This window comes from Gouania willdenowi, chromosome 15, assembly GCF_900634775.1.
Source record: "Gouania willdenowi chromosome 15, fGouWil2.1, whole genome shotgun sequence".
NCBI lineage: Eukaryota > Metazoa > Chordata > Actinopteri > Blenniiformes > Gobiesocidae > Gouania > Gouania willdenowi.
The window spans coordinates 8,816,453-8,842,079 of NC_041058.1; the positions used below are offsets into that span (position 1 = coordinate 8,816,453).

Below are 25,627 nucleotides of genomic sequence, written 5' to 3' on the forward strand. Positions count from 1 at the left end.
CGTGGTGGTCTCGCCAAACGTCGCGGAGGGAGGGGATACTGTAATGGCCGTCAGCAGCGGTACTCTTAGCTAAAACTCCGTGTTATTTGCCGTTTGTTGACTGAGTTAGCTATAGTTCCGTTTGAGACGGGTATATTTGGAGACAAGCAATACTCCGGGGACGTATTCGGGTTAAAGATGGCTTTCTAATGGTGTTTCTGTGGAGCTGGACGGACTTTACCCGCTTGATTTGAGAGGGAGATCAGGCCTTGCCGGCTGGTTTGATAACAACCGGACGGTTAGCTCGTCGCAGGAGTCGAAAGGTAACTGTGTTTGCGTTTAGTTACACTTTCAACTATTTAAATATCCAACTGCATGCTTTTAATCACACATTTATCCACAGAGTTATGTATAAACCACAACATTCATAAAACCAAACGCAGTCAGACGCGAGAGGTAAAACAGATGGCTAGCATTGCTAACTGTGCTAAAGCTAACAGCTAGTTGCTAACTTCGTACTTAGTTAACTTTACTAACTAGAGTAAGTCTGTGAAAAGCCAACAAGCTCAAAATTCGACAGTATCTTGTTCAAGAGCTCTATATAGGAGGAATTAATTCGCAACACGTTTATTTAATGACGTTTTGACGGAATCCTAAAATCCTGCACTTCCTCGGCTACATCAGCAATTTGTCTATAACTCCTACACATTAACGAGCTCTAACTTTGTCAAAGTGCCAGCACTGAACTACGATATTATACTGCGATGATGTGGTTCACTATGGTTTGAACCAAGGTTTCTGTACTGCAAATATCTGGGTATGCGAAGGTTCTGATAATTATTTACTCATACATTTAGTAAACACACCATTGGTGACTTACATTATTTACTCGGACCCCCCCCCCCCCAAAAAACAAAAAACAAAAAACAAAAAACAAACCTATGATCGTTTGTTCACCAGTAATTAAAGTTATTCAACGTGATCGGTGCACCACGTGACTTAAAGTTCCGTCATTTTTATTTTAGCTCATATTTATTTTTAGCTACCCCGCTAACTCTTTTAATTTAGCCCTAACCCAGGAAATACCCTAAAATGTTTTTTATGTATATGTATTTTTAAAGGTGGAATTTGCCTGTTAATTATGTTAAAATGAAAAAAATATATACGACAGAAGTAGGATTTGAACCCACGTTAGCGGAAGGAAGGATCCTGGACTGCGGTGCCTTAGACCACTCGGCCATGAAAAAATACAGGCGCATTACGCTTATGTAGAAAAGGTCCGGAAAACGTGGAAAACTTACCCATAGTTCCCTAGGCTATTGATAAGTTTCTGTATCATTAGAAATAAACTTTGCATCATCGATCTGACAGTAATCAATAATCGATGCATACATTTTCAATATTCATTTATTTAAATGGTAAATAGCGTAGAAGGAATGGTTATTTTAAAAACACCATGCTTAATAACCTCTGTATAATGTATAACCAACCTTTTTTTTTTTTTTTAAATATTTTTATTGTAAACATTACAAGCAAGGATGCTACTGATTTTGGTGTTCCTGTGTCTTTTTTTTTTTTTTTTTTAAATCAGAATTAATCAGAAGTGGCTACTGTTGATCGCTATACGTTGATGCTTCTTGAATTGATCATCATCGAATCACAGTCCCTATAATTGTAATCTTGTGGTTACATAAAGATTTTCACCCCTAATGCGCAATGTATTATATAGGTATAAGAGTTGATGTTACATAAGGATGGAATGGGACTTGGAATTAAAAGGAGAAATTATAAGATGTTGCTCAATGTTGCCATGATGTATTATTGGAAAGACTGTCTCCTAATGACTTTGGGCCTCTGCTTGAGGTGGAAGGAAGATGCAAAGATTTGTTTTTAGGAGTCACTGGTTTAACAAGATTATTTACTTTTGTGTCCACATTAAATTACTCACTGGTGACTTCATTAGGCACTAATTGCTTGATTCTTAATTCTTTGTATTATCTTTTTGAGATAAGTTAAAGACAAGCACCAAATCAAATGGTGCGTATATGTAATTGTAGCAGAAGCCATGTTTTTCTTGTCAAACTTTTTCATGATGATGATGATTTTTATTTTCAACTATGGGACAACAGCAAGAAATGAAGACTAAACTACAGTGAGACTTATGTGATTTAGTTTACAATCATGCAGTTTTATTTATTTTTTTAAAGTTCCTTATGGCAAATGCAATTTTAACAGTGGTTCTTCTCTCTGTTCATAGGGAATATGTAACATACATCAGTCAATATGACATCCAGATTCGGTAAGACCTACAACCGCAAAGGAGGCGAGGCTAATTCAAAGTTTGAAGAAGTCTTTTCCAATAAAAAGCCCTCCCTGTCGACCAAATGGGGAGAGACCACATACAAGGCTCAGTTGGGAGGCAAGAGACCGTTACTGAACGCTGACGTCTCAGACGCCACCAAGAGGCCCAAGCTTGACGACAGTGACATCGAGGACGACCCATTTGGATTTGACAGTGATGACGAGTCCCAAACTGTAACGTCTTACAGCGTGCCCTCGACAAAGGTTGGAGAGCGGATTGTGGCCACGCCCACTCCTGTGGCAGACAGCAGTGTCGCCACAGCGGTGACACCAGCACTGAGCAGCACAAGTTCAACTGTCACATTTACAAGTAAGCCATCAGCAGGGTTGGGGTGAATTATAATTATATTTGATAAATATAATTATGATGTAATGATAGTTGTAATTGGAAATATATGTTGCCGTTGTAAACATAATCATAATTGTAATTGAGTTCAGGTAGTTGGCTTTGCAATGGTAATTGGTATGGAAATTCTATAAAAACTACATTTATTTAAATGCAAACCTGGGGAACCATGTTACAGTTTTATTGCTTGCACATACATAGTTAACAATTGTTAAAACATGTTTCAATCAAGTTTACCTGTCAGTTCTCTTTTGGATCATTTTACCATTTTTGTGAAATCTGAAGGTATACTGAGAGAAAAAAGGCTCAGACGCCCACACAAAAAATATTAATACCAATATTTTCATTGATTAGGAAGCCTAACAAGGTAAGCAATTAGATGATAGACTATATTTTTTAGTGTATTTTACAGCTGATTTAAGACATGGGTCAAACCGACCCGTTATCATAACACGAGAGGAATGTAATTTTTTATGGGCTAATTGTGATTAATTGTAATTCTACTTTAGTCATCGAGAACGTCATTGCAATTGAATTTCAGGGGAAAATATCATTGTAATTGGAAAAAATGTTGGCCACTGTAATCATAATTGAGTTGCAATTGAACATGGATAATTAATGACGAAATTGTAATGGAAAAATATAATTGATCCCAACCCTGGTCATCAGTACTTAATCATGTCTTGTTCTCTTAAAAAACACTTTCCTGCATTATTTACATTGGATGTCCAAATATGAATTCACTATTGTTTTTTTTTTCTTCTTATTTCCCCAATAGTCAAGCAAGCAGAGACTGCTGTTGAAAATAATCAACTATGGTATAAAGCTGTATTGGACCCTAACCAGAATCGTTCACACGGGCTCCCTTCTTCAAACACAGCGTCCTCCTACAAAGATCAGACTTTCTCCCTGTCCCAGAGATTCGTCCCAACCTCAAGTGTAGACAGTTCAGCGTTACTATTTACTGATGCCCCCAGTGGTAGCAGGGACCCCCAAGCCTCTTCTGGCTATGATGATCAGCTGCTAGATTTTAAAAATGAAGGATCAGAGCCCGCCACTGAGACGCCACCTGCACCAGTGGAAAACATCCCCCCTTCCCCGTTTACCTTGCGGCCCTCAAACTGCAAGAAATACCAGAGACCTACGCGGTACAATTTGCAGTCGTCAGAATCTTTTGAAAATAACGGCAACAACAAGTCCACAGAGCAAACAAGTTCTCAAGATAAACCCAACAATGTGGTTCCTGTAACTGTTGCTCCTGCCACCATTGCTAAACCAGCAGCTAAACCAGCAGCGAAGTCTGCAGGCAGGGGGGGCGGCGGGAGGGTGAGGGACTACACAGTCCTGCACCCGTCCTGTCAGTCGGTGTGCAACGTAACCATCCAAGACTCTATGGAGCGAAGTATGGATGAACTTGTGTCCCCAGTTATACCATCCGATGTCGGAGAAGCAGGAAAAATGAAGAAGAAGTCTGATGTGCCCGCACCCAAACCTTCCAGGTTAGTCACTTAATTACTAGCCTGCATTCAATGTCCTATTTAATGACATGAATAAATATTACATTTAAGGTTACTTTTTTCCAATGATTCGGTCACTAAAAGTTATTTATCTTCCAGATCTAATTAAACACTGCCTTGGCTGTGGTTTGTTTGTTTGGCCAGAGTGAAATAGCAACTTTTTACTGTCTACACCCAGATTGATTTGTTAAATTCATGACATGGCCAGTTTTACTTGTTCCGTACTGAATGTTTTTAATTTGAAGTCTGTTAGATGTTCTGGAGAAACAATTGCTTAGTTTGTGTAGTTTCACACTGTTCAGTGCTGCAAATTTGGGCTTTTATTTCCATGTTACTTTAACCTGACCCCTTCCTGTATATTTCTATTTAGATTTTAATATTTATATTATTATTATTATTATTATTTTCTTCTTTTCATTTGTAATATTTCTCGAGCCTCTGTGACAAAGCGATTTCCACCTGTTATAAATAAAGTATTTCTGAATCAGGTTTTACCAATTGGGCCAAACTTTAATGAATTAAAATATTTTCTTTGTTGCTCTGTTCAAGGAGTACAGCTTTCGTTCTTGTCCAGCTGATTGTATTTTTTTATTTTATTGTAAAACTCGACATTACTTTGATTTTCTATTTCATATTTAGGTTCCGCCCCACTCAAACAAAAACCAAAAAGACAAAGAGCAAGACGGAATCTAAGCTGGAGTTTTTTGGCTTCGAGGAAGAAGGGGACCAAGAAAGCGAGGAGGGCTCTGAAGGACACAAGAGCAGTTATAAGATTAAATACTTTGGCTTTGATGACCTGAGCGAGAGTGACAGTGATGATGAGAGCTGTGAGGCTAAAGCAAAGAAGGCCAAGAAGACGGCTGCTGCCTTAGCTGCTCTCAGTTCCAGTGTGGACAGTCCTCACACCAGTGACTCACAGGACAGTCAGGCTAGCAGCAGCACAGGTAAGCAAACCTTTAGTCACATAGTTTTAAATACATAGGCTTCCTAAAATGTAACTCTTTTTTTCCTGTCTGTTTTTACAGATGCTTTTGATTTCTCTGATGACCCCAGCCCCGGTGGCACTGATGTGCAGAAAGGTCGCTCAGGGAAATCTGGAGACAAATCCAAGGACACATGCAGTGGACTGAAGAAGATTTTCAGTGGACCTAAGAAGGTATTGGATTGTGTTTCAGATATTCTGTGCCTTTCTTTGGCTGCTGTCACTCAGAGGGAGTTTATGGTATTCTAAATGACGTGGTATCTCGGTTTGAAAATTCTTGCAATAATGCCATGGCATGTGATGGTATCAAATGAGAATGATTACTCCTGCCAGTGTAGGAAGAGGTGGCAGCTCAGTTTATGTTGCAATCCCAACTAATATTGTAAATTGAGCTAATCAACGCAACATTTCCGCTATTTTGACCAATCTGACTGAGTGAAGAGTGTATCACAGCAGCCACTATGACTCTACGGATACCAGAGATACCACCAAGCACCATGGATTGAGGAGATTGTTAAAGGAAAAGTTCAATTTATTTATTTTAGTGTTTTTTGTTTTAAAAACTTTCAATGTGATGGGAATTTTCCATATCTTGTTAAGTTATTATGAATCTGAGCTCTTTATTGCAATGAAATAATTCAAAGGCAAAGGGTTTTTTGAGCAGTTAATGCAAAGTTATTGCAAACCTCCAGCAAAATCAGGCATTTTAGTCCACAACAATCACACAATGGCCGCAAAATCCTGGAGGGACTGAGTAAATATGATTGAAATATTTACGCATTATGTTTGTGTTCAATTACATTAAGTGTGTTTATCCTCAACATTCCTGGCACTTAATGTTACACACTATGTCATTTTTTTTTTTTTAAGTCCTAATTTATTTGTGACAATACTAAAATAATATGATATCGTTACATCCTTTTTAATTACCTGTGATGGGTCTGTTGATTAACATTTAAATTTATGCTCTAAAATGAGCTGGATTCCATCTCTTTGTTTGTGTTAGCTACTCAGATTTGTTGATAATGCATTGGGACCTGGATTTTAACACACACCTGCTATAATTTAGTTTAATAATGTTTAAATGAAAGTTACATAACAGACTCTGCTGCTGGTGTTGAACTAGAACAGATGAAGATAAACTGAGGAGCTAGAGGTCTAGATCATTGGTGAAAGTAATACACATGAAAGATTCCAAACTGCAGCCTACATTTATTGAAATATTTCTGTGTCTCATGGTTACTGTACAATTACCACTTCAGGTTCTGTTGATATTAAGGACAGACTGAGCAGTTTCAGCCAGATTGCATAAGATGTGCATTCAGCGCTGTTTATCTAATCACGGCCTCCATTATGATGGAAAGTTTGACATTGTCCTTGGTCAGGCTTGTCTTTATAGTGTAATTTAGTTCTGCTTTTTAAAATTTGGTGTTTAGTGCAAGAGCCTCTTTTACTCCATTTGTTATTATCTTGTTTGCAGTAGCTTTGGGTTATTTCCAGTTTGCTCTGTTGTCCTCATTCTTTGTGCTTATTTCTACATCTCAACAAGCTTTGTTATGTATCCCTAACTTGCACAGTGTTACTGTAGGAAATTTTTTCTGGAAATCTAGTGATTTCAGTTGTCTTAGTTTATTAATCAAATGAGGATGCATACTTTAATGGGTTGATCTGTGACAACAGTGAGTTGATGATTGGCCAAAATACAGTTTTGACAGTAACATGAAACAAAATGATCTTTAAACTGTTTTGATGCTTATCATATTTCAGAAATCATGAGGCTTAACCTGTGGCTTTGTTTCAGTCTCCCGCTAAAGCTGTGTACAATGCTCGCCACTGGAACCAACCTGAGCCTAAAGAGATGCCCGTGCCTTCACTTTCTCGATCTCAGACGGCTCCGGTAAGATAATTTGATTACATAAGGGATATGGACAGCAATTGTTTTGTGCCGTGCATGAGCATGGTTTTGTCATAATTGAGCACAGAATAAACATAATAAACAAACGTTTCCAAGATGGAAAACTCCATAATAGGCTATTATGTAAAACAAATGCGAATAGCTAGCTCTGTTTGTTGATAGAATTTTCTGTTTGACAAGTGTCTACTGTCTGTTATAGTGTGTACTGGTCTCCCAGTAGTCAACATTGTAACAATAATTGCTCCAAGTGCTCACATGGTAATATTTTTCCAGGCAAGTTGACCCGGATTTATTTGTATATTTTGTGTTGAATATACTATGTTTTAAATCACTTTTATTGATGTTTTTGTGAGAAGATATGAAGCTAATCAAAGTTTAGAGCAGGGCTCAAGATTTAAAAGTTGTTCTCTACTCTTCACTAACTCATTTGACATCTGTTACCAACACTTACTAACAGTAACGAGTTGTGTTCAACGAAGTGTTTGACACGTCTAAATCATGTGGTCATTTCATTAAACAAACTTTTTCTTCCTTAGGCTATTTTATCAAGCAGCAGCAGCAAAGACAGCAACTCTCATAATGATGATGGTCTGTTCAAAGCCCCCCCGCCTCCACCCAAAGTCATTAAGGCAGAAACCATGCCCACACGACTCAACCAGGATATTGTCACTGCCCTCAAATGCAGGAAAGAAGACAAAGAGGTGAGTCAGTAGTTCTGTCTCATGCACATATGTCAAACTAGAGGCCCGGGGGCCAAAACTGGCCCTTCAGAGCATCCAATGTGGCCCACGGGAGAACATAAAAATGAAAGGAAAAGCATGAATAATAATTTGTTGCGAGATTAAACCCCGACGACATTTCTCGTCCCGTTAAAAATCTGTCTTTCAAGATTTATTTACTTTTTTATTTCTTTTAATTTTAATTTTTTTTGTGAGCTATCCACACTTCTATTTGTGACCTGTTGGGGCAGTAATGCGCCTTTGTTACATCTAGCCTGCCAGAACCTAAAGCATGAGACGGAAAAAAAGAGTATATATAATCTTATTTATTTTATTTTCATTTTTATAAATTTTAGTTTCAATTTGTGGAAGAAGTTTATTAAAAGCTCTTGCTTACATCATGCATGTAAAGAGTTATAATAAAACATTTAAAAATGCTTGTGCAAGTCTGTTGGCCCAGTCATATATTTTGCCATTGTAGTTTTTTTAAAATCTCGTCTCGTTTCATTCTCGTGAACCCAATATTGTGTCCCGTCTCTTGAGCTGAGTATAGCGTCACACCTCTAATAATTTGAATTTGCATTTCCCATAAGTATTTGTATTAACTGCAGTAATGTTTTAAATATTTGTATATCTTTATAGTTCTACATTAACATGCCAAGGGACGAGAGATGAAACATAATTCATTTTAGGATATCTCTACCCCTCCAAATAAATGCAGTGATCTCTGCTTTTATTACATGACAGCAGTCATTTTTAATCTCAAATTGTGGAAGAACTCAAAATTTGTGAAAATCTTGCAATTTCTTACAAACAATCCCACGTGATTTCTTTAAAAATGAAAAATATTGGTCAGAAAATTAAGGCAAAGTAAAAATCCGGCAGGGACTGATTTCTGTCATTTGTTGCTTGGACATCGTTGATGCCTTACATACTGTATATATCATTTATATGTGGAGGTGAAAACTAGCGCACAATAATGTTAAATTGGCTTTTTTCCTTGTCGAAAATCTGCAACTCACCTTAGTCAACTGGTTTGTATTTGGCCCCTAAACTAAAATGTGTTTACCATTTTGAATTGAACAATAATGAATCATCATATATCATGCTCACCACTCAATATATATTTTTTTTTACAGCTGCTTTGCTGGTTTTGTCACTACTGTTGGTTTATTTATCACTCCTGCAGCTACTGCAACCTATAGATGGACATTTCTGTCACAGAACAACCTGTTCTCCAAGGTAGAAAAAGTAGATCCAGCATAAGACAGCAGTCGCCACACACTAGTGCTGTGTGAGGCTCAAAGCAGGCCCACCACAATTATTCCTAGACATTTTAACTAGTGGGAAATTCTTTGGAGAAAAGCGACCTCATTCTTGTCTGCATCTTTTTAATTAGTTTTAATCACCTGGTCTTATGCACTCACTCCTACATCTTGCTGTATTTAAACATTAAAACATCTGCTTATTCCAGCTGTACACAGTGGTGCAACACGTGAAACACTTCAATGACGTGGTGGAGTTTGGTGAGAACCAAGAGTTCACGGATGACTTTGAGTACCTGGAGACGGGCCTGAAAAGCAGCCAGCCACTCAACACAAGATGCCTTAGGTAAGCTTTGAATAACCTTGACATGCTGCAAAGGACTGCTCGAGTAGGCTAAATGTCATTTGTCATTTTTTAGCAAAACAGTTTCTTTTAGCATGTTTTAAAGCATAAAATGTCACTATTGCAACAGAAATTAGCATTGATGTGGCAAAGTAATTTTACTTGATTTTAGATGCCACCCTATCCCCTTCTCTCCATTCTTTTCTATCCCTCACCTTTTTTCTTTTCACCATCTGTATGAGAAATAAGTGTAAAAAATGACAGCAATTTTTCCTATGACACATCATAAGAGATGTTAAACTTGTTAAACTAAAAAAACATGTTGGACATCCAGGGCTTTTTGAATGTTACATCCTTATGCAACTTAGAAACATATTAGAGTTCTCTGTGTGTGTGTTTTGTTAATGTAAATAAAAAAGGATGTTATCCAAAGCATGATCAATGCATATTGCTGTTTTTCTGTCTCATTGTTCCAGTGTAATCAGCCTGGCCGCCAGGTGTGCCATGCCCAGTTTTAGGATGCACCTGCGGGCCAGAGGAAAGGTTGCCCAGGTTTTTAAAATGCTCAACGATGCACCACAGCACCCGGTCAGTAAAACTATTTTAAATCTTCCACAGAGTACAGTAGAGGTCGACCAATATATGGATTTTTTCAAGATCGGCCATAGGCCCAAAAAAATTATAATTTTTTTTAGACCATCACCAGCCCTCCCTAAGGAAGCGTAAGAAACACTTTATTATAGGGAGGATATAAAAAGAGAGGGTGGTGTTACACCCAAGTGAGGTAGAAGGGAACAAGGAGGTGAGATTCGAGGTAGGAAATGGAAAGGGTGGGGAAGAGTTGATTATTTTAAAGTGAGTGAGATGTTGTAGTTGTGCATATTGTGACAAGTATAAAGCTTAGGTATAATGGTGGTAGCTGTGAACAGAGGGAAGGAGTGAGTGGTTATACCTAAAACAGCTATTTAGTTTAAACCAACTATTTGCACATTGTATATTGCTGTCGTGCTTTACTGCTACTTACCCGTCCTGTACCTTTTGTTTTACTTGGTTGTGTACAGGTATATTTAAAGTTCAATAAATGTTAAGAGTTTTATTGGTGTATTTTATTTAATTTCTAATATACTGGTATACATTTATATCATATCAGTGTTTCAATTGTCTTTCACAATCAATGTGCTTTTAAAAAAAAAAGTATATTGGCCTCTAAAATCAGCTTCCAAGATCAGCTTTAGATATTTAGATTTCCTTTTTTTTTCAGATCGGCATCGGCCTTTGAAAATCCCATATCAGTCGACCTCTAGAGTACAGAGTGTAGAGCCAGATTTTAATTCGACCGAAGGGACAGCCCAAGTTGAGGGGAATTCAGCTCAGAATCCTTCTTAATAGTACACTTTAAATAGGTGTACACAATGCAACTGTGTCAGAACTTATTGCAAAACATCTGCTCTCTAACAAAGTCAATAATGACAAAAACAAGTCTTATTGTTGAATGGACTGCTATCTGTTCTGTTTTTAAGGATAAATTATAACCTTTTTTTACTCTTGGCATTTTGGAATCACAGGACCATGTTTTTGGGAATGAAATAACTTTGGAAATCATATTTTTTAATATTATTTTTCAACACAAATTTGTCTAAGCTTGTTTTTCTTTTTCTTTTTTAAATTGTAAGTATATTTTCCACTTCTGTGCAATGACTGATTGGTCTTAATGTGATGTAATTCAAGCTGACTGACTGGTTTCCTTTCATGCCATATTTCTGAGTATGATATTCTGTTCGAGTCCAAAGGTGCGATGAGAGTTGCTTTCATTACAAAATGAACAGTTTTCTACTATGAATGTCTTTCACCTGACATGTGTCAAGTCTGGTCTAAAAATGTCTTTTTAAATAATTTCTCTACCTTTTTTCGCCCACATTCTTACAATGACGCGTGGTATTGTTTTTTCAGAACCTCGCTCTGTGCACTGCCTCACTAATGTATATTTTGAGCCGGGATCGTCTAAACATGGACCTGGACCGAGCGTGCCTGGAGCTGATGATCAAACTGCTAGAGATGGACCAGGACTGCTCTGGGGGTCAGGAGCAGCTCACTGCCAAGGAGGTCGCAAAGGTCAAGGAAAAGATCAGGAAGCTGTGTGAGACAGTGCACAACAAACACCTGGACTTGGAAAACATCACGGTGGGTTTGCAATTCTCTTATTTTTATTGGTCAAAGATGAGAAGGAGAACAAAAAATTAAGGTATGAGTTCCATTCAAATGTCGTTTAGTAACGAGAGTGTTTAAGTCTGAATAAAAGCTGATGGATTTTGAAAAGTTTTGGCACTTTACGTTCAAACTAGCTTCTGTGCTCCCAATGTTCTTTTGGCATTGCAAACATTAAATTCAATTAAACCCTATTTATATAGTGCAAATTACAACATTAGTCATCTCAAAGCGCTATCAAAATGTAAAATTCTTAAGAAAAAAGTAAAAACCCAACCAATGCACATGAACATGCATCAGCAACAGTGGGGAGAAAAACAAAAAAAAAAACTCCCTTTCCCTTTTAACTGGAAGAAATCTCCAACAGAACCGGGCAGAGAATGTTTTTTTGGTAATTTTACCCAATTTCTTTTTCTTTTTTGCAGAGATAAATAAAAAATGCAATGCAATGGTTTTTTTCACCCAGAGTTTCTAAAATGGGGTTTACGCAATGGCACTACAGGGAGAGAGAGCAAGAGTGGAAAATTAATTAGTGAAAGCATTAAAAATATGGGGGTATCAATTTTTTGTATTTTTATTTAAAAATGATAATAGAAATTATCTTGATTAGAACACAAACTAAACAGTCTTGGTCCCACAGAAGGCGGGAGATGACGGGAAATGATAAAAACTATATAAATAAATCTTTTCAGGAGGCACTAAATACTGTTTCATTCCATTTATTTACATTTAAAGTTCAAAACTTGAAAATGTGTTATTATTAATTCTGTCATTGAGTACAATGGTACTTGAATTCACAAATAAGAGAAAGGGGGGTACTTGAGTTAAAAAGTTTGAGAACCACTGTTTTATACAATATTTCTTCTTTGTAGACTGGTCACCTCGCCATGGAGACATTGCTTTCTCTGACCTCCAAGAGAGCTGGAGATTGGTTCAAAGAAGAACTACGGCTGCTCGGAGGGCTGGACCATATTGTAGATAAAGGTCAGTGGGAGTACTGCTCACGTGCAATGCTTGAAGTTTATCTGGCTTGTTTGTTTACAACAAGAAACTGTCTCAACACTCAATAGGGTGAAAAACCACATTGTAGTCACCTGTTTATGTTTGTGATTTGTCACAGTGAAAGAGTGTGCATTAAACCTCAGCCAAGAGGACGACAAGGAGAACCTCGTAGCATCTTTATGGGGAGCCGAGCGATGTCTCCGGGTGCTGGAAAGTGTAAGTGCAGTCCTGTGAAGTGTTAGTTTCTTTTTCTAGAAAGTCACAAGTAGTCCTTAATCCATCATGTTAGACGATGAAAGGCTTTCATAAGATGTCATTGAACCAACTTATCACCACATGAGTCTTTTTTAGTTCACTGACTCTTTGAGCCTCTCAGTGTGGTCTCTCTCCTCTATTCACCCCCTGTTTCTTTCATCTTCTGTCAACAGGTGACTGTGCAGAATCCTGAAAACCAGGGCTACTTGATCGCATACAAAGACTCAGAACTTATCATCTCCTCTGCTAGGTGAGCACCCACGATCACACAAAATGAACTGATCCTACATTGAATTAGGTCATCTCTAATATAATCACACATTACAGTTACTAATACAGTTCATACATGGAAAGTGAGTGTCTTGTGCAAATCAGTAAAACTTGATAATTAACATATGTAGTTATCCTTCTACCCTACTAATCTTGATAAGGATGGTGGTAGTTTAACCATCCCAGATGAATCAAAGTAATTAGAACTGGATCAAAAGTTATTTGACTGAGCGAAAGCAGTTTGTGAAACTGGGAGATTACTTTTCTGAATGACTGGACATTTCTTGCGGTGTCCCACAGGCGGCAGTGTTGGGCCCAAAATTGTTTATTCTTTACATTAAGGATTTATGCCGAGTCTCAGAAGTATTGAGATTAGTGTTGTTTGCTGATGACACCAATATTTTTTGTTGGCAGTGATCTTCAGTTGCTAGTGCAGGAGATAAATAAGAAAATAGAGAAGATGAAATTATGGTTTGACGCAAAGAAATTATCACTAAATGTAAAGAAAATAAAATTCACGGTGTTTGGTAATGGTTGAAATAATTGAAATTAAGTTGGATGGAGTGAATATTGAAAACGTCAATGAAATACATTTTTTAGGAGTCATAATTGATAATTAAGTGAACTGGAAATCTCACATTAGTCACGTTAGGAGCAAGATTTCAAGAAGTATATCAATAATTAGTAGAGCAAGGCACATTTTAAATCAGAAGCCCCTACATATGCTCTATTGTTCACTAGTCTTGCCATGTTTTACTTATTGTGCAGAAGTGTGGGGAAACAAACTCCACAACAACAGTTCAGCCAGTCGTCATTTTACAGAAGACAGCTTTCAGGATCATCCATGGGGCAGGTTATAGTGAACATACAAATATTTTTTTTGTAGAGTCCCAATTATTAAAATTTAAAGATCTGGTGGATTTGCAGACTGTACAAATTCCATATAGGGAATAGCGCAATGATTTATCTCAAAATGTACAAAAGTTATTTGCTCAGAGGGAAGGAGGGTATATGTTGCGAGGAAAACTAAATTTCATAATACCAATTGTACACAGTAGGAAGAATGGTTTTTGTGTTTCCGTACAAGGGGTGAAACTGTGGAACAGCTTAAATGAGCAGTTCAAGGAATGTCCGAATATAAAACAATTTAGGAAAATAAATTCTTTATTAACTTTATAAAAATGAAGGAAAATGAGTAGGTTTAGCTGGAAATTCTTTTGCTAACATATTGTTTAAATGTATGAAGATATATGTGCTTGTGTTATGTAAGAAAGTGCATAAAACCAAAGGAAGTAAGCTATTGTGTTAAAACTTTGGAAGAGGGGTTGGGAATTAATAAGTGTTAAACTTCATCCCACTCCTTTTCGAGCAGCGGTGAATTTTCTGTTTGACAATCAATGTTCTTTGGTTTATTGTCTTATGTTGTACATATGGTACACTTTTTCATTGTGTGCTTGAAATAAAACTAACTGATACTTACTGACAGATGATTACAGGCACACGCTTTAATTCAACCAATTTAGAGACTACGATACGAACGAACATGAATCCTTTTAGAGCATTGGTTCCCAACCTTTTACAGGTCGTGACTCCATTTTTATATCACAACTTATTGGCAACCCCAGGGAAATCAGCAAAATTTTTCTTCAAAATTAGTTTGTTTTACTGAAACAAATACCGAGTAGCCAGGCTTAGTGCACAAAGTGACAAGATGCACTAGCTCAGATATTTTTATATTAATTTTTTCCAGAGTTATTGCCTTTGTCCCATTTATTTAACTCTGTTCGAGGTATTTTACAAAGGGGACAGCGTGTCTTAGTAATTGTTTAAGATAGGATAACCAAATTCGGTGTGTGACTTCAGGGTATCAATACCTTGGAGTTCAAAAATGAGACGGGTGCAAATCGTTCTTCCGGAGTTTTTGCCCTTGTGCTGTTTTTTTTTTTTTTTTTTTACTCTGTTTGAGGTATCTTCAAAGGGGACAGCTTTTCTTAGAAAATGTTTAAGATAGTTAGTAATTTTATATTCTGATGTGATAATATTTTTTTAACTATACATCCAAGTTAGATTTAGGACATTTAGGAAAAGGTTGTGAATTAAAATGAGAACCAATCTGGTGGGGGATGTTGCTGACTGTCTTTTTGTTTGTTCTATGTTTTCATTTCAGAGTGCAATGACACAATCAACTAAATATTTTTCAGTAAAAAACTGTGGTGTTTTTCAGTAAAAAACTGTGGTGTTTTTCAGTAAAAAACTGTGGTGTTTTTCAGTAAAAAACTGTGGTGTTTTTCAGTAAAAAACTGTGGTGTTTTTCAGTAAAAAACTGTGGTGTTCTCAAACTTTTGAGTGTAGTTTAAAACAGTAATTTTTGATCAACTACTAGACATTTCAGGGGAATGTTCTCAAACTTTTGAGTGTAGTAAAAAACTGTGAGTGTTTTTCAGTAAAAAACTGTGGTGTTCTCAAACTTTTGAGTGTAGTTTAAAACAGTAATTTTTGATCAACTACTAGACATTTCAGGGGAATGTTCTCAAACTTTTGAGTGTAGTTTAAAACAGTAATTTTTGATCAACTACTAGACATTTCAGGGGACCCCATCTTAATTCCAGTCAACTGCCCATGGGGTCATGACTCCAAAGTTGAAAAACTGTTTTAAAGGAACCTGGATAGCAAGAGAACATGTAAACTTTGGAAATTATAATCAGGTATCTAAATATGAATACAATATGAATATTTTTAATTGTATTTATTTTGAACATTCTGTAAAGGTTTCTCAGAATAAAGACCGGAGGGTGGTTAATAGTTGGGAATTGTGCTAGTGACGTTGAACCGGAGCAGTAAAAACCTATCTCACACCAGGTTAATCTTTATTGTCTTTTTCATAAGCAATTGCTTTCCTCTACTGTATGCAACTTAATCGCTTTTTAAATCCCACATGTTCTTTCATGTGGGTGCTCACACCTTTTCTCTACCATTCATCAACTCTCTCCAGGGCTTTGCGTTACTGTGAGGATATGATCCAGCGATACAGCAGAGCGTTAAACAACAGCTCTGTGTCATTGTCGAGTGCAGCGCTGCCTCACTGCAGCTTCAGTAATGTGGGCAAAGCCGTGGAGGACTGCATGAGAGCCGTTATTGGAGTGCTGCTCAACCTCACCCATGACAACGGTACTACTGTATTTTACACTTTGGATGACTGAATGTATACATCTTTTTAATTTTGTGTTTTGCATTGTTTTTGTTTGCAGAGTGGGGAAGCACCAAGACAGGAGAGCAGGATCAGCTAATATTGACCGCTCTCAATTGCGTCCTCCGGGTTCCACGTTACATCCCACAGGAGCAGCGCTTTGACGTGCGAGTGCTGGTAAACCACAACAGAACTGTTTAACATATAGTACAGCTGTTGACAGTTGTGCCAATGTATCTAAATTCATGAGGGCCATGTTTGTGCTATGTTTACCAGGGTCTGGGTCTACTCATTAACCTGGTGGAGTACAGCTCCAGAAACCGCCACCACCTGGTGGACATGGAGTACGTTAGTGACGACACCTGTTTGGAGGACAGCCTGATGCAGCCGGCTGATGCCACACAGTTGGACCCCTCACAGTCGGACCCCTCACAATCTGACCTGGCAGTCGAGTCAACACCACCGAGCACAGTTGAGACTGAGAGAGACGGGACTGACGAGTCCAAATCCTCTGGTGCATTGGCAGCACTCGTCAAGGTAGAGTATCATCATTTTGGGGTTTATGTGACTTTTGTTGATTAATTAAATTGAAAGTTATTTAAAAAGTGACAATTATAACATATTATTTCAAGACACTCATCACCAGATGCCCTCAAAAAACTAAGAATGTTTTTTTGAACAATTTCAGCCAATTTTTAAAATGTATTTTTTGCCTTTTTTCTGCAAATACACCAAACTTGCCATATTTTAACCTATTTGCATCACTTTTTTCTTGCCTTATTGCCTTTTGATACATTTTTGTTACAGTACCCCCAATTCTGCTAAAATTGCATCAAATTTCAATTTACTACATTTTTTTCCCCCACTATCAAGACATTTTCTGAACTTTTAAACTCCTTCCACTAATTTTTTCACCTAATGTTCCATATGTTGACCCATTATTGTCACTTTTAACATCTTTTCACTATATTTCAGGCTTATGTTTTTTGCCATTTCAACCACATTCACGATTTGTCATGCCCAATTATTAACCAGTTTAAACTAATTGTTCCTTCTTTTTAAATTAAATTACCCCCCACTCCCCATTTCTGCCACTTTTCGGCAGAAAAGCTCTCCCCTTTATTCCCCCTTATAGATGGTCCTGTCTCCATATGACTTCAATGTTCTTCAATGTTTATGTCTGTGTTCAACCACCTTTAGGTACAGTGGTGGTCCCTCGTTTCTGGCACCTTGATTTTCGGGGTGGTGGGCTGAAAAGGTTGAGAATCACTGGTTTAATGAGTAGCACATAGTTCAATTTTCAGATTTTTACAAGCTTTGATATTTAATCATAATGATGCATCTATGCAGGATTGTCAGTTCAGATGAATTTTATTAGTTTACAGCAGCAGAATCCAACAAAACCATTTCCTTGCTTATTTTGCCAAATTATAAAAGGCCAAAAAAATTATGATTCATCCAGTTCTTATTTGTAACATCTCTATATAAATTAGAGGTCGACCTATATATCGGGCCGATATATGGACTTTTTTCAAGATCGGCCATTGGCTGATTTTTAAAAAAAAAAAATGTTTAGCACTTTAGAGTGGCCATTAAAGGAAATAAGAAAGAACATAAAAAAACATCCATTCGGATGTATGATTATACAAAACAAAAGTAATAATAGCATGTGCATGGGAGAGTTAGAAGCCAATAGGCTTACAAACCACCTTTCATGTTACTGTTTTATTGTATATTTTGAAATATTTTGACCTTAATTACTGGATAATTTAAGTTAAAAAAGGAGCTTGGAATAGTTTAAACTAACTACTTGCACATTGTATATTGTTGTCATGCTTTACTTCTACTGGTATATTTAAAGTTCAGTAAATGTTAAGAGTTCTATTGGTGTATTTAATTTAATTTATAATATAAACATTTACATAAGTGTTTCAATTGTCTTTCATAATCAATGTGCTTTAAAAAAAAGTTTATCGGCTTCCAAAATCGGCTTTAGATATCGGCCATCGAAAAAAAAAATCGGTATCTGCATCGACCTTTGAAAATCCCATATCAGTCGACCTCTAATATAAATGTTTCGTTTGCTGTAGTTTTTCCTCGAGAGGGAGCGTGCTGCCATCCTGGCCGAAGCGAAGACGGACAACATCATCACTGAGGCTCCAAAGCCAGCGCTGGACAAAAGTGGAGAGTGGCAGGAGACATCGGGAGAGATCCAGTGGGTGGCAGCCGAACCCAACGACAACCAAACGGAGAAAAAAGAGGAGGAGGAGGAGGAGGAGGATCAAGAGCTAGACTTAAATAAAGGTAGGTATATGTGTGTGTGATGGAAGTGTTGTTTTGATGTCTGTTTATAGCTCTGGCCACAAGCATAGTCGAGGTAAATGTGCTTGATAGTGTAGCAATGATTTTTGTGTAATGATCTAATTACATTTCTTTTCCTCTCAACTCGTAGGAGGCAACGTTTGAAAAACAAAGCTGTATTAGTGCCTGGGAGTGTTTGTGTAATGTCAGGGTTTCACAGTAGATATTAACCATTTTTATAATGAATAACACGCGTTTAAGCAGATTTGACATGTTTTCACTTGGATCAGCAAGGTAGTCAACAAATGAATCACTATTAAAAGGTTTATGGCTCATCTTCCCGGCTGTTTGACAGAAAAGTGCAGAGGGTATTTGTTGGAAGAAATTGTGTATGTAAAGCATTTGATTTTCCATTTTCCAAGTTTCCCATATTCTGTCTTAGGGTTACCAATTTCCTTTTTGTTTCTGTTTAATCACTTCCCCCCTATTTAAATGACTGGTACAGTTTTGCAAAGTTTCCTAAGCAGTACAAACGTGTTAAATGTTAACAGAGTAATTTAGTGTCAATTGTTTATATGCTTCAAATGGGCTTTCAGAATCCAGGAGGGTTGTGTAAAATCACACAAGATTACGTCGTTTGATCTTTCATTCATTACTTTTTTGTTCCTGAGCCACTCATTTTATGGGAAAAATACAATGAAATTATAGTAATGTGTGATATTGTCCCAAAATGTTATTTGTGAAATCTTTAATTACTTTTAACCTACTAATTGCACCATAACGTGTAGCGTGAGATTTTGAATGAGATTTAGGTGGAGTTAGATGTATTTGTCACACATTTTAATTTAAATTCAAAACACACATTTAAATGTGTGCTTTTTGTCCAAAAAATGAATGTGAGTCATTTCTGTGTTCTGTAGGGTCGTGACTTTAAATACTGAGAGAGAGAGGGGAAAAAAACGGTCGGATTGAGTTTTAATTTATTTTTTCCATTTCAGAACTTGAACTCTGTTTTTTGTTTGTTTTTCTCAGATCACTTGAAATGTTTCAGGTTAAAAAAATATTTTAGCTTTAAATCATGAAAATTAGTCTCTGATAGAAACATGCCTGACCTTAATGATGGATGGGAAATCAATGACCCTGAAGATTTAAAGCTCATTAGCATGAGGTTGTTTTTTATTTTTCTCTAATTCTGCAGGATAGCAGCACTGCAATGCTCTTCTATAGCCTGCATTTATTTGGATTTTTCTATCAACAGCTTTAAAACCAACACACTGGTCCACAGAATCACTCATGTGAACTGTCACAAACGCAGCTTCATCCTGCATTGAAGTATTGTGTTCTGGTCCTTCTCTTCATGCTTGTAGGGGTTGTTATCCTTTCTCTTGTTTTTGTGAACTACTGTCAGGTCTTTCTTTATTTATTTTTGTCTTGCCTGGGATTTGTTTCCGAGGGCTGAGAACATCATGTCTTGAATTTTTTCTCTTAATCCTGCTTTGAAAAAAAAATGTTTACCTCCATCCTGGAGAGCAGTCGCGCCCCCATGCAGTCGTAAAGAGTTTTTATTTTATCTGAACGTTCATCCACAGGACTTCCAGCTTGTTTCATGTTAGCAGATACAGTTTTTTTTTTTGCCTCAATTGTTGTTTTGTGCTCCTACAATATCTTCATTTTCTGTTTAATATTAATTCACTTACAATTATTTCTCGAAGATGTTTAAGGACACCCAGGAGTTTCTTTAGCTTTGAGAAGATATTTTTTTTTTCATCAAATAAAGATATAGTGTATCCCTCATAGATAAATAAGTCAATAAATCGAAGACCATTTGCTCAAAAAATGCAATGCGCGAACATTCAACAATTTCCACCTTTCAAGTCTTCTTTTTCGAGGAAATGATCTTGGATTTATTGATTTGTGAAACCTACATTGTCTTTATCAGATGAAACATTTTTGCCTCCAGCAGCTTAAAAATGTTCGGTACTCAACATTTAAAATTTTTAAAGTATTTTTTGTTCTTTTTTCTCTTTGCTTACTCCTGGCTTTTTCAATCTTGGGGTCATGACCCCATGCGTGGTCTAACCCATGTGTGGAATTCAAATGGGATCACCTGAAATGTCTAGTAATTGATTGAAAAAATTACTGATTAAAATTATTTATTTTTCACATTATAAACACTGTACACAACTGTATTCTAAATGTTCACTTTCTCAAATATAAATCTAGTTAAAAAAAACAGTATAAAAATTGAATACTTAAATTTTATATATTTTAGTTTTTTTTTTCAAATTAAAACACTATCACACAATCTCAAACAAATGTATTCTAAACGTTCACTTCCTCAAATATAAATCTAGTTAAAAAAAAAAAAAGGAGAGTATAAAAATATCTGAGCTTGCGCATCACGTCACGTCGTATAAATATTTATTTATTTTTTAAAGACTGGTCACGACCCAAAAGAGGTTGGGAACCACTGGCTTGGTCTAAGGTCTATAAAATGTAATTCTACGGTTGAAATGTTTAAAGTTAAACTACAAGTGAATTCATCTTAAGTTACAGAAAGTGTCAGACTACAACCCAGCCATGAACATGATTCGATGTGTCAGTAACTGAGTTTTATTTTCTTCCCTGTAGCTCTGCAGCATGCAGGCAAACATATGGAGGACAGCATCGTTGCCTCCTACACTGCGCTCCTACTGGGCTGCCTCTGCCAGGGCAGCCAGGTGAGGATATGAAACACACAGGAGTTTATTGTAAAAGAGAGTTTGCCTCAATTTTGAGATACTCACGCTCGTCTCCTATCTCCCTCAGATAAATGTGACTACTGTGAGACAGCGTCTTCCTAAAGGGGATTTCTCCATCATGACGGAGATGCTGAAGAAGTTCCTGAGTTTTATGAACCTCACTGTGAGTATGACGCTCAGAATGACCACATTTCTTTTGTTGCCCACCCAAGAGATGCACTTCTTTGCTCTGGGTGAAACAGATAAAAAAAAAAAAAAAATCCAATTAATACGCCTCACAGATGTCTGACAAACACACTGGCAGCCTATTACACAGCATTTGAGCAAACTGTTCAAATTACTTTGATGGATTGTGTATTATTTCATATTTCCCTCAAGCCTTTTCAGTGATTGGCTGCTTGTTCAATCAGCCTCGTTTTGTAAAAGCTATTAGAAGCACGTGAAAAGTGAATCTTGATACCAAAAGCTTTATTAACATTTCAAAGTAGCTTGACAATCACTTTTATAACTTTAAGAGCCTTAAAGCATCTTTGAACCACTAAATAGGTTCCAAGTAGGAGAGAAAATAATACCAGCAAGTTATTTTTGTCTTCTCCTTAAAAACAGTTACTCAATTATCACGCAGAAGTTAAGGAAACATGAAACCGATCAGCAGACACCTTCGAAGAAGTCTGGCAGTTGACAGTCGAAACGTTAGGAGATCAAAGTAAATTTCCTGAGAAACAGTTGTCTGAATAAGTTAAACTGTAACTTATTATACAAAAATAACTTGCTGGAATCATTATGAGGAAGTCAAGGAAATATGAAAGTGATTAGCAGATGCCTCTGAAGAAGACTGCCAGTTGACAGTCAAAACAAGTAAGGATATCAAAGTTAATGTCCTGGAAAATGGTTATTTGAATAAATGAAACCATAACATATTGTTCAAAAAGAAGTTGGTGGAATTACTATGCAAAAGTCAAGGAAACATCAAAGCGATTAGCAGATGCCTCTGAAGATGACTGGCAGTTGACAGCCAAAACATGTCAGGTAAATTTTCCTGGAAAACAGTTGTCTGAATAAATGAAATCTTAACATAGGATAGACAATGTTGGCATCACTCATTATGAATTCTTTACACACAATCAAAAAGTTGCCGTTTGGCCTATAAAGGGATTCATTTGTAATAAAAGCAGATGAGTGTGGTGCTGCATCTTTCAATGGGATGTCTACTGTCAGAACATTAAACTGAGACCATCTGTTTCACCTCTCTGGAATCTGAACAAAAGCTTAAAAAATCCCAATCGTCTTCGGCTTCAAAGTACGAGCTCTCACGCTTGTTTGTCTTTCCACTGTGAGCGATGGGCACCACAGGACAGTCCATCTCACGGGTCATCGACTAGATTATTTTTCTTTTTTAATTAAAACACCATCACACAATCTCAAACAACTGTATTCTAAACTTTCACTTCCTCAAATATACATTTTGTTTTAAAAAATATAGTAGTACAGTAGTCAAAATAAAAAATAATTATATTTTTGTATTTTTTTAATTATTCTTTTTCAAATAAAAGAACCATCACACAAACACAAAGTACTGTATTCTATACTTCACTTCCTCAAATATAAATCTAGTTCAAATAAAATGGTAGAAAGATGAAATAAGTAAATGGTTAAATAATTAATGTTCAGAGTAAGAGCTCTCACACTTGTGTTTGTGTTTCCACAGTGTGCAATGGGCACCACAGGACAGAAGTCCATCTCACGGGTCATCGACTACCTGGAACACTGTTAGCAGCAAACAAAACCTTTGTGAACTTGTTTCTAACTGCACATCAGACAAGCTCAGCCTGCTGCGTTTGGCCCCGCCCCCCAACCAGGAGGAACAAAGTGGGGTATCAAAGTCTCAGCAGTGTTCCCTCGACTCACCTGATCACTCAGACAAGGCTTCAACATTCACTCAAGTCTTGAACCGTCTTCTCTTTGGAGCGCAGCCTGAACCAAAGCCCCTGTTTGATAACACACATGCAGATTCCTTCATGATTTATTCCAGATCCGCGTTCGTTCTCAGGTGGGGATTCATGACGAGGCGAGACTTTCCCCTTCAACTTTTCAACGATCTTAGGAATGTTAAACCAAGCAGACGTGTGAGTTTTCTCACTCGCGATTCTTCCCAGAACCGCTTGACAGCAGCAGCGGCCCACCAGGGAGCGTTGCCCCCGGGTGCTGTCGAGCTCAATTTCGGGGTCTTTTAGCTGAAGCGTGAACCTTAGATTCACATTTTATGGATCGTTGTATTTCCATGTCTGCTAACACACATCCAAACTGTGGATGGAATCATTGATCAGCATGAAAAGCAATCATGGATGTTAGAATGATGCCTCTATAAGTAAAACCTCTATGGAATGATTTTTGTATGCGCGCACACACACACGCTTAGCAGCGACGTACACACAAGTTTAACCCGTTTGTGCAGTAGAGAAAAACCGTTGATTTTTGTTTTTGCGTTCTTAATCTTTTGCCCATTAATTTTGTAATATTTGTGCTTTTTTAGTTTTTAGGTTTTTATTTAAAGGGCATTTACACCCCCCCCACACCCACCCAGCTGTTGTTCATTTACTGTTCAAGAAATCAGGATTGTGTGTTGTGTTAATTTTTAATGAGATGTCCTCTAATGATTTATGCCACCTGGAATTTACAGGTTTCATGAAATTTAAATGATCTTTAAACTTTTATTTCCAGTCTGGTCACATTTTATTTTTTTTTTTATTTTTTTTATTTAGTTAATTTAAAAACAATTCTTATGAATTTAACTGTGTGGAATTGCAGATTGCATTTAAACTTAGCGGTATAACGTGATAAAGAGCTGAATATTTGTGCTTCCTTAACAATTTGTAAGGGTTTTTAATTTTATTTATTTTAAGGCGTTCTCCCTCTGTGTAAGAGTAAAAACATGATTTTCATTCACAGGTTTATTAGCTGCATATAGGACTTGGTTGAACGCTTATTTATTCTCATTAGTGTTCCCTTAAACTGTTTCCTCATAAATGGCTGCTTTTAAGGGAAGAATTAATGATCATATTATGATTAGTCCTGTGTATGAGCTTTATTAAGCAGATTAGTTCTGTTTTCATCTCAGTCCACCGGACGTAATCATAGAAACCTAAAATGCAATCTAAATCCTAGGGGTGTCCTGATACCACTTTTTCACTTCCCATACGATACCAATGTTGCTGCCTGGCATTTTGGCCGATACCAATGTCGATCCAATATGATATCAGCACCAATCATACATACTTTTATAATTTATTTGCAGTGTGTAAGGTTAGAAAAGGCTTGATCAAGTGATACTATAGCAACAAACAGATTTAAAGTGCATAATAACCACTAGTTTGACGTAAACATAAGCATATTCTTCAATTGAGTAATTTTTTTTTAAAAACACATTTTATTTAATTTTTTGCTGATATCGAATCGATTCTTTATTTGGACACCTCTTCGTAGTAATTGCTTATGTGACATTGGGACACATTTATGCAGAGTCTATGAGCCAAGGCCTTGTTGTCCAAAATCAGTGCCTGATTTCATATTTTTTTTAAAAGTACGTTTGGTAGAAAGAAGCCTATAATTTCCATTATTTTACATCAAAATTGTTGAAATTCTTGCTGTAAAAATCTGTAACAACAGATGTTCTAATACTTTTGGCGCTGCACTATATAACATATTCCAACCATTTTTACAATTGCATTTGAGAAACGTGACAAGTTGCTAAATTGAAGCCTCACTTCTGCAATGGTTCAATTACACTTATCTCCGTTTTCACCATTACATCATGTTTGCATTGGACAATTAACCATTAAGAAAAGCCCTGTGTGTATTCCTTTCTTCACTGGTTTAATTTGAACTTTTAGTGATGCAACAGAACCTTTGAAAAGCCTTTATTGTATAGCTCACTTGTATGATCACTGTTCTGAATGACAGCCATACCTTTATTAACACTTAGATCTGTTTGGTGGGGCTGCTGCGGTGAACATAACTTTCCACTGTGTTTACTGTCAATTCCTCTGCAAATTTGTTGGTCTAAATGGATTTACAGAATTGTAAATAATCTTGTACATAAACAGGTTAATGGACATTTGAAATGCTTAGACTACTTTTTCCCTCATGAAGCTGATATTTTTATTTTATACAAATATTTACTGAGTTGTTTGGAAAAAATGGAAAAACTGCGGAAAGATTAAAAAAAGAGACATGTTTTTA

At 36.8% G+C, this 25,627-nt stretch overlaps 1 protein-coding gene across 1 annotated transcript; it reads left to right on the forward strand.

Annotated features, from left to right (window-relative positions):
• Nucleotides 1-25,627, forward strand: wapla (WAPL cohesin release factor a). Its single transcript, XM_028468026.1, has 20 exons — nucleotides 1-302; nucleotides 2,237-2,650; nucleotides 3,465-4,185; nucleotides 4,843-5,147; nucleotides 5,229-5,359; nucleotides 6,987-7,082; nucleotides 7,637-7,801; nucleotides 9,294-9,430; nucleotides 9,904-10,015; nucleotides 11,378-11,608; nucleotides 12,505-12,616; nucleotides 12,753-12,850; nucleotides 13,063-13,139; nucleotides 16,152-16,327; nucleotides 16,408-16,523; nucleotides 16,623-16,883; nucleotides 18,437-18,650; nucleotides 21,279-21,367; nucleotides 21,456-21,551; nucleotides 23,097-25,627. Exons 2-20 carry the CDS (start codon nucleotides 2,263-2,265, stop codon nucleotides 23,160-23,162), a joined length of 3,591 nt encoding a protein of 1,196 aa, XP_028323827.1. The 5' UTR covers nucleotides 1-302; nucleotides 2,237-2,262; the 3' UTR covers nucleotides 23,163-25,627.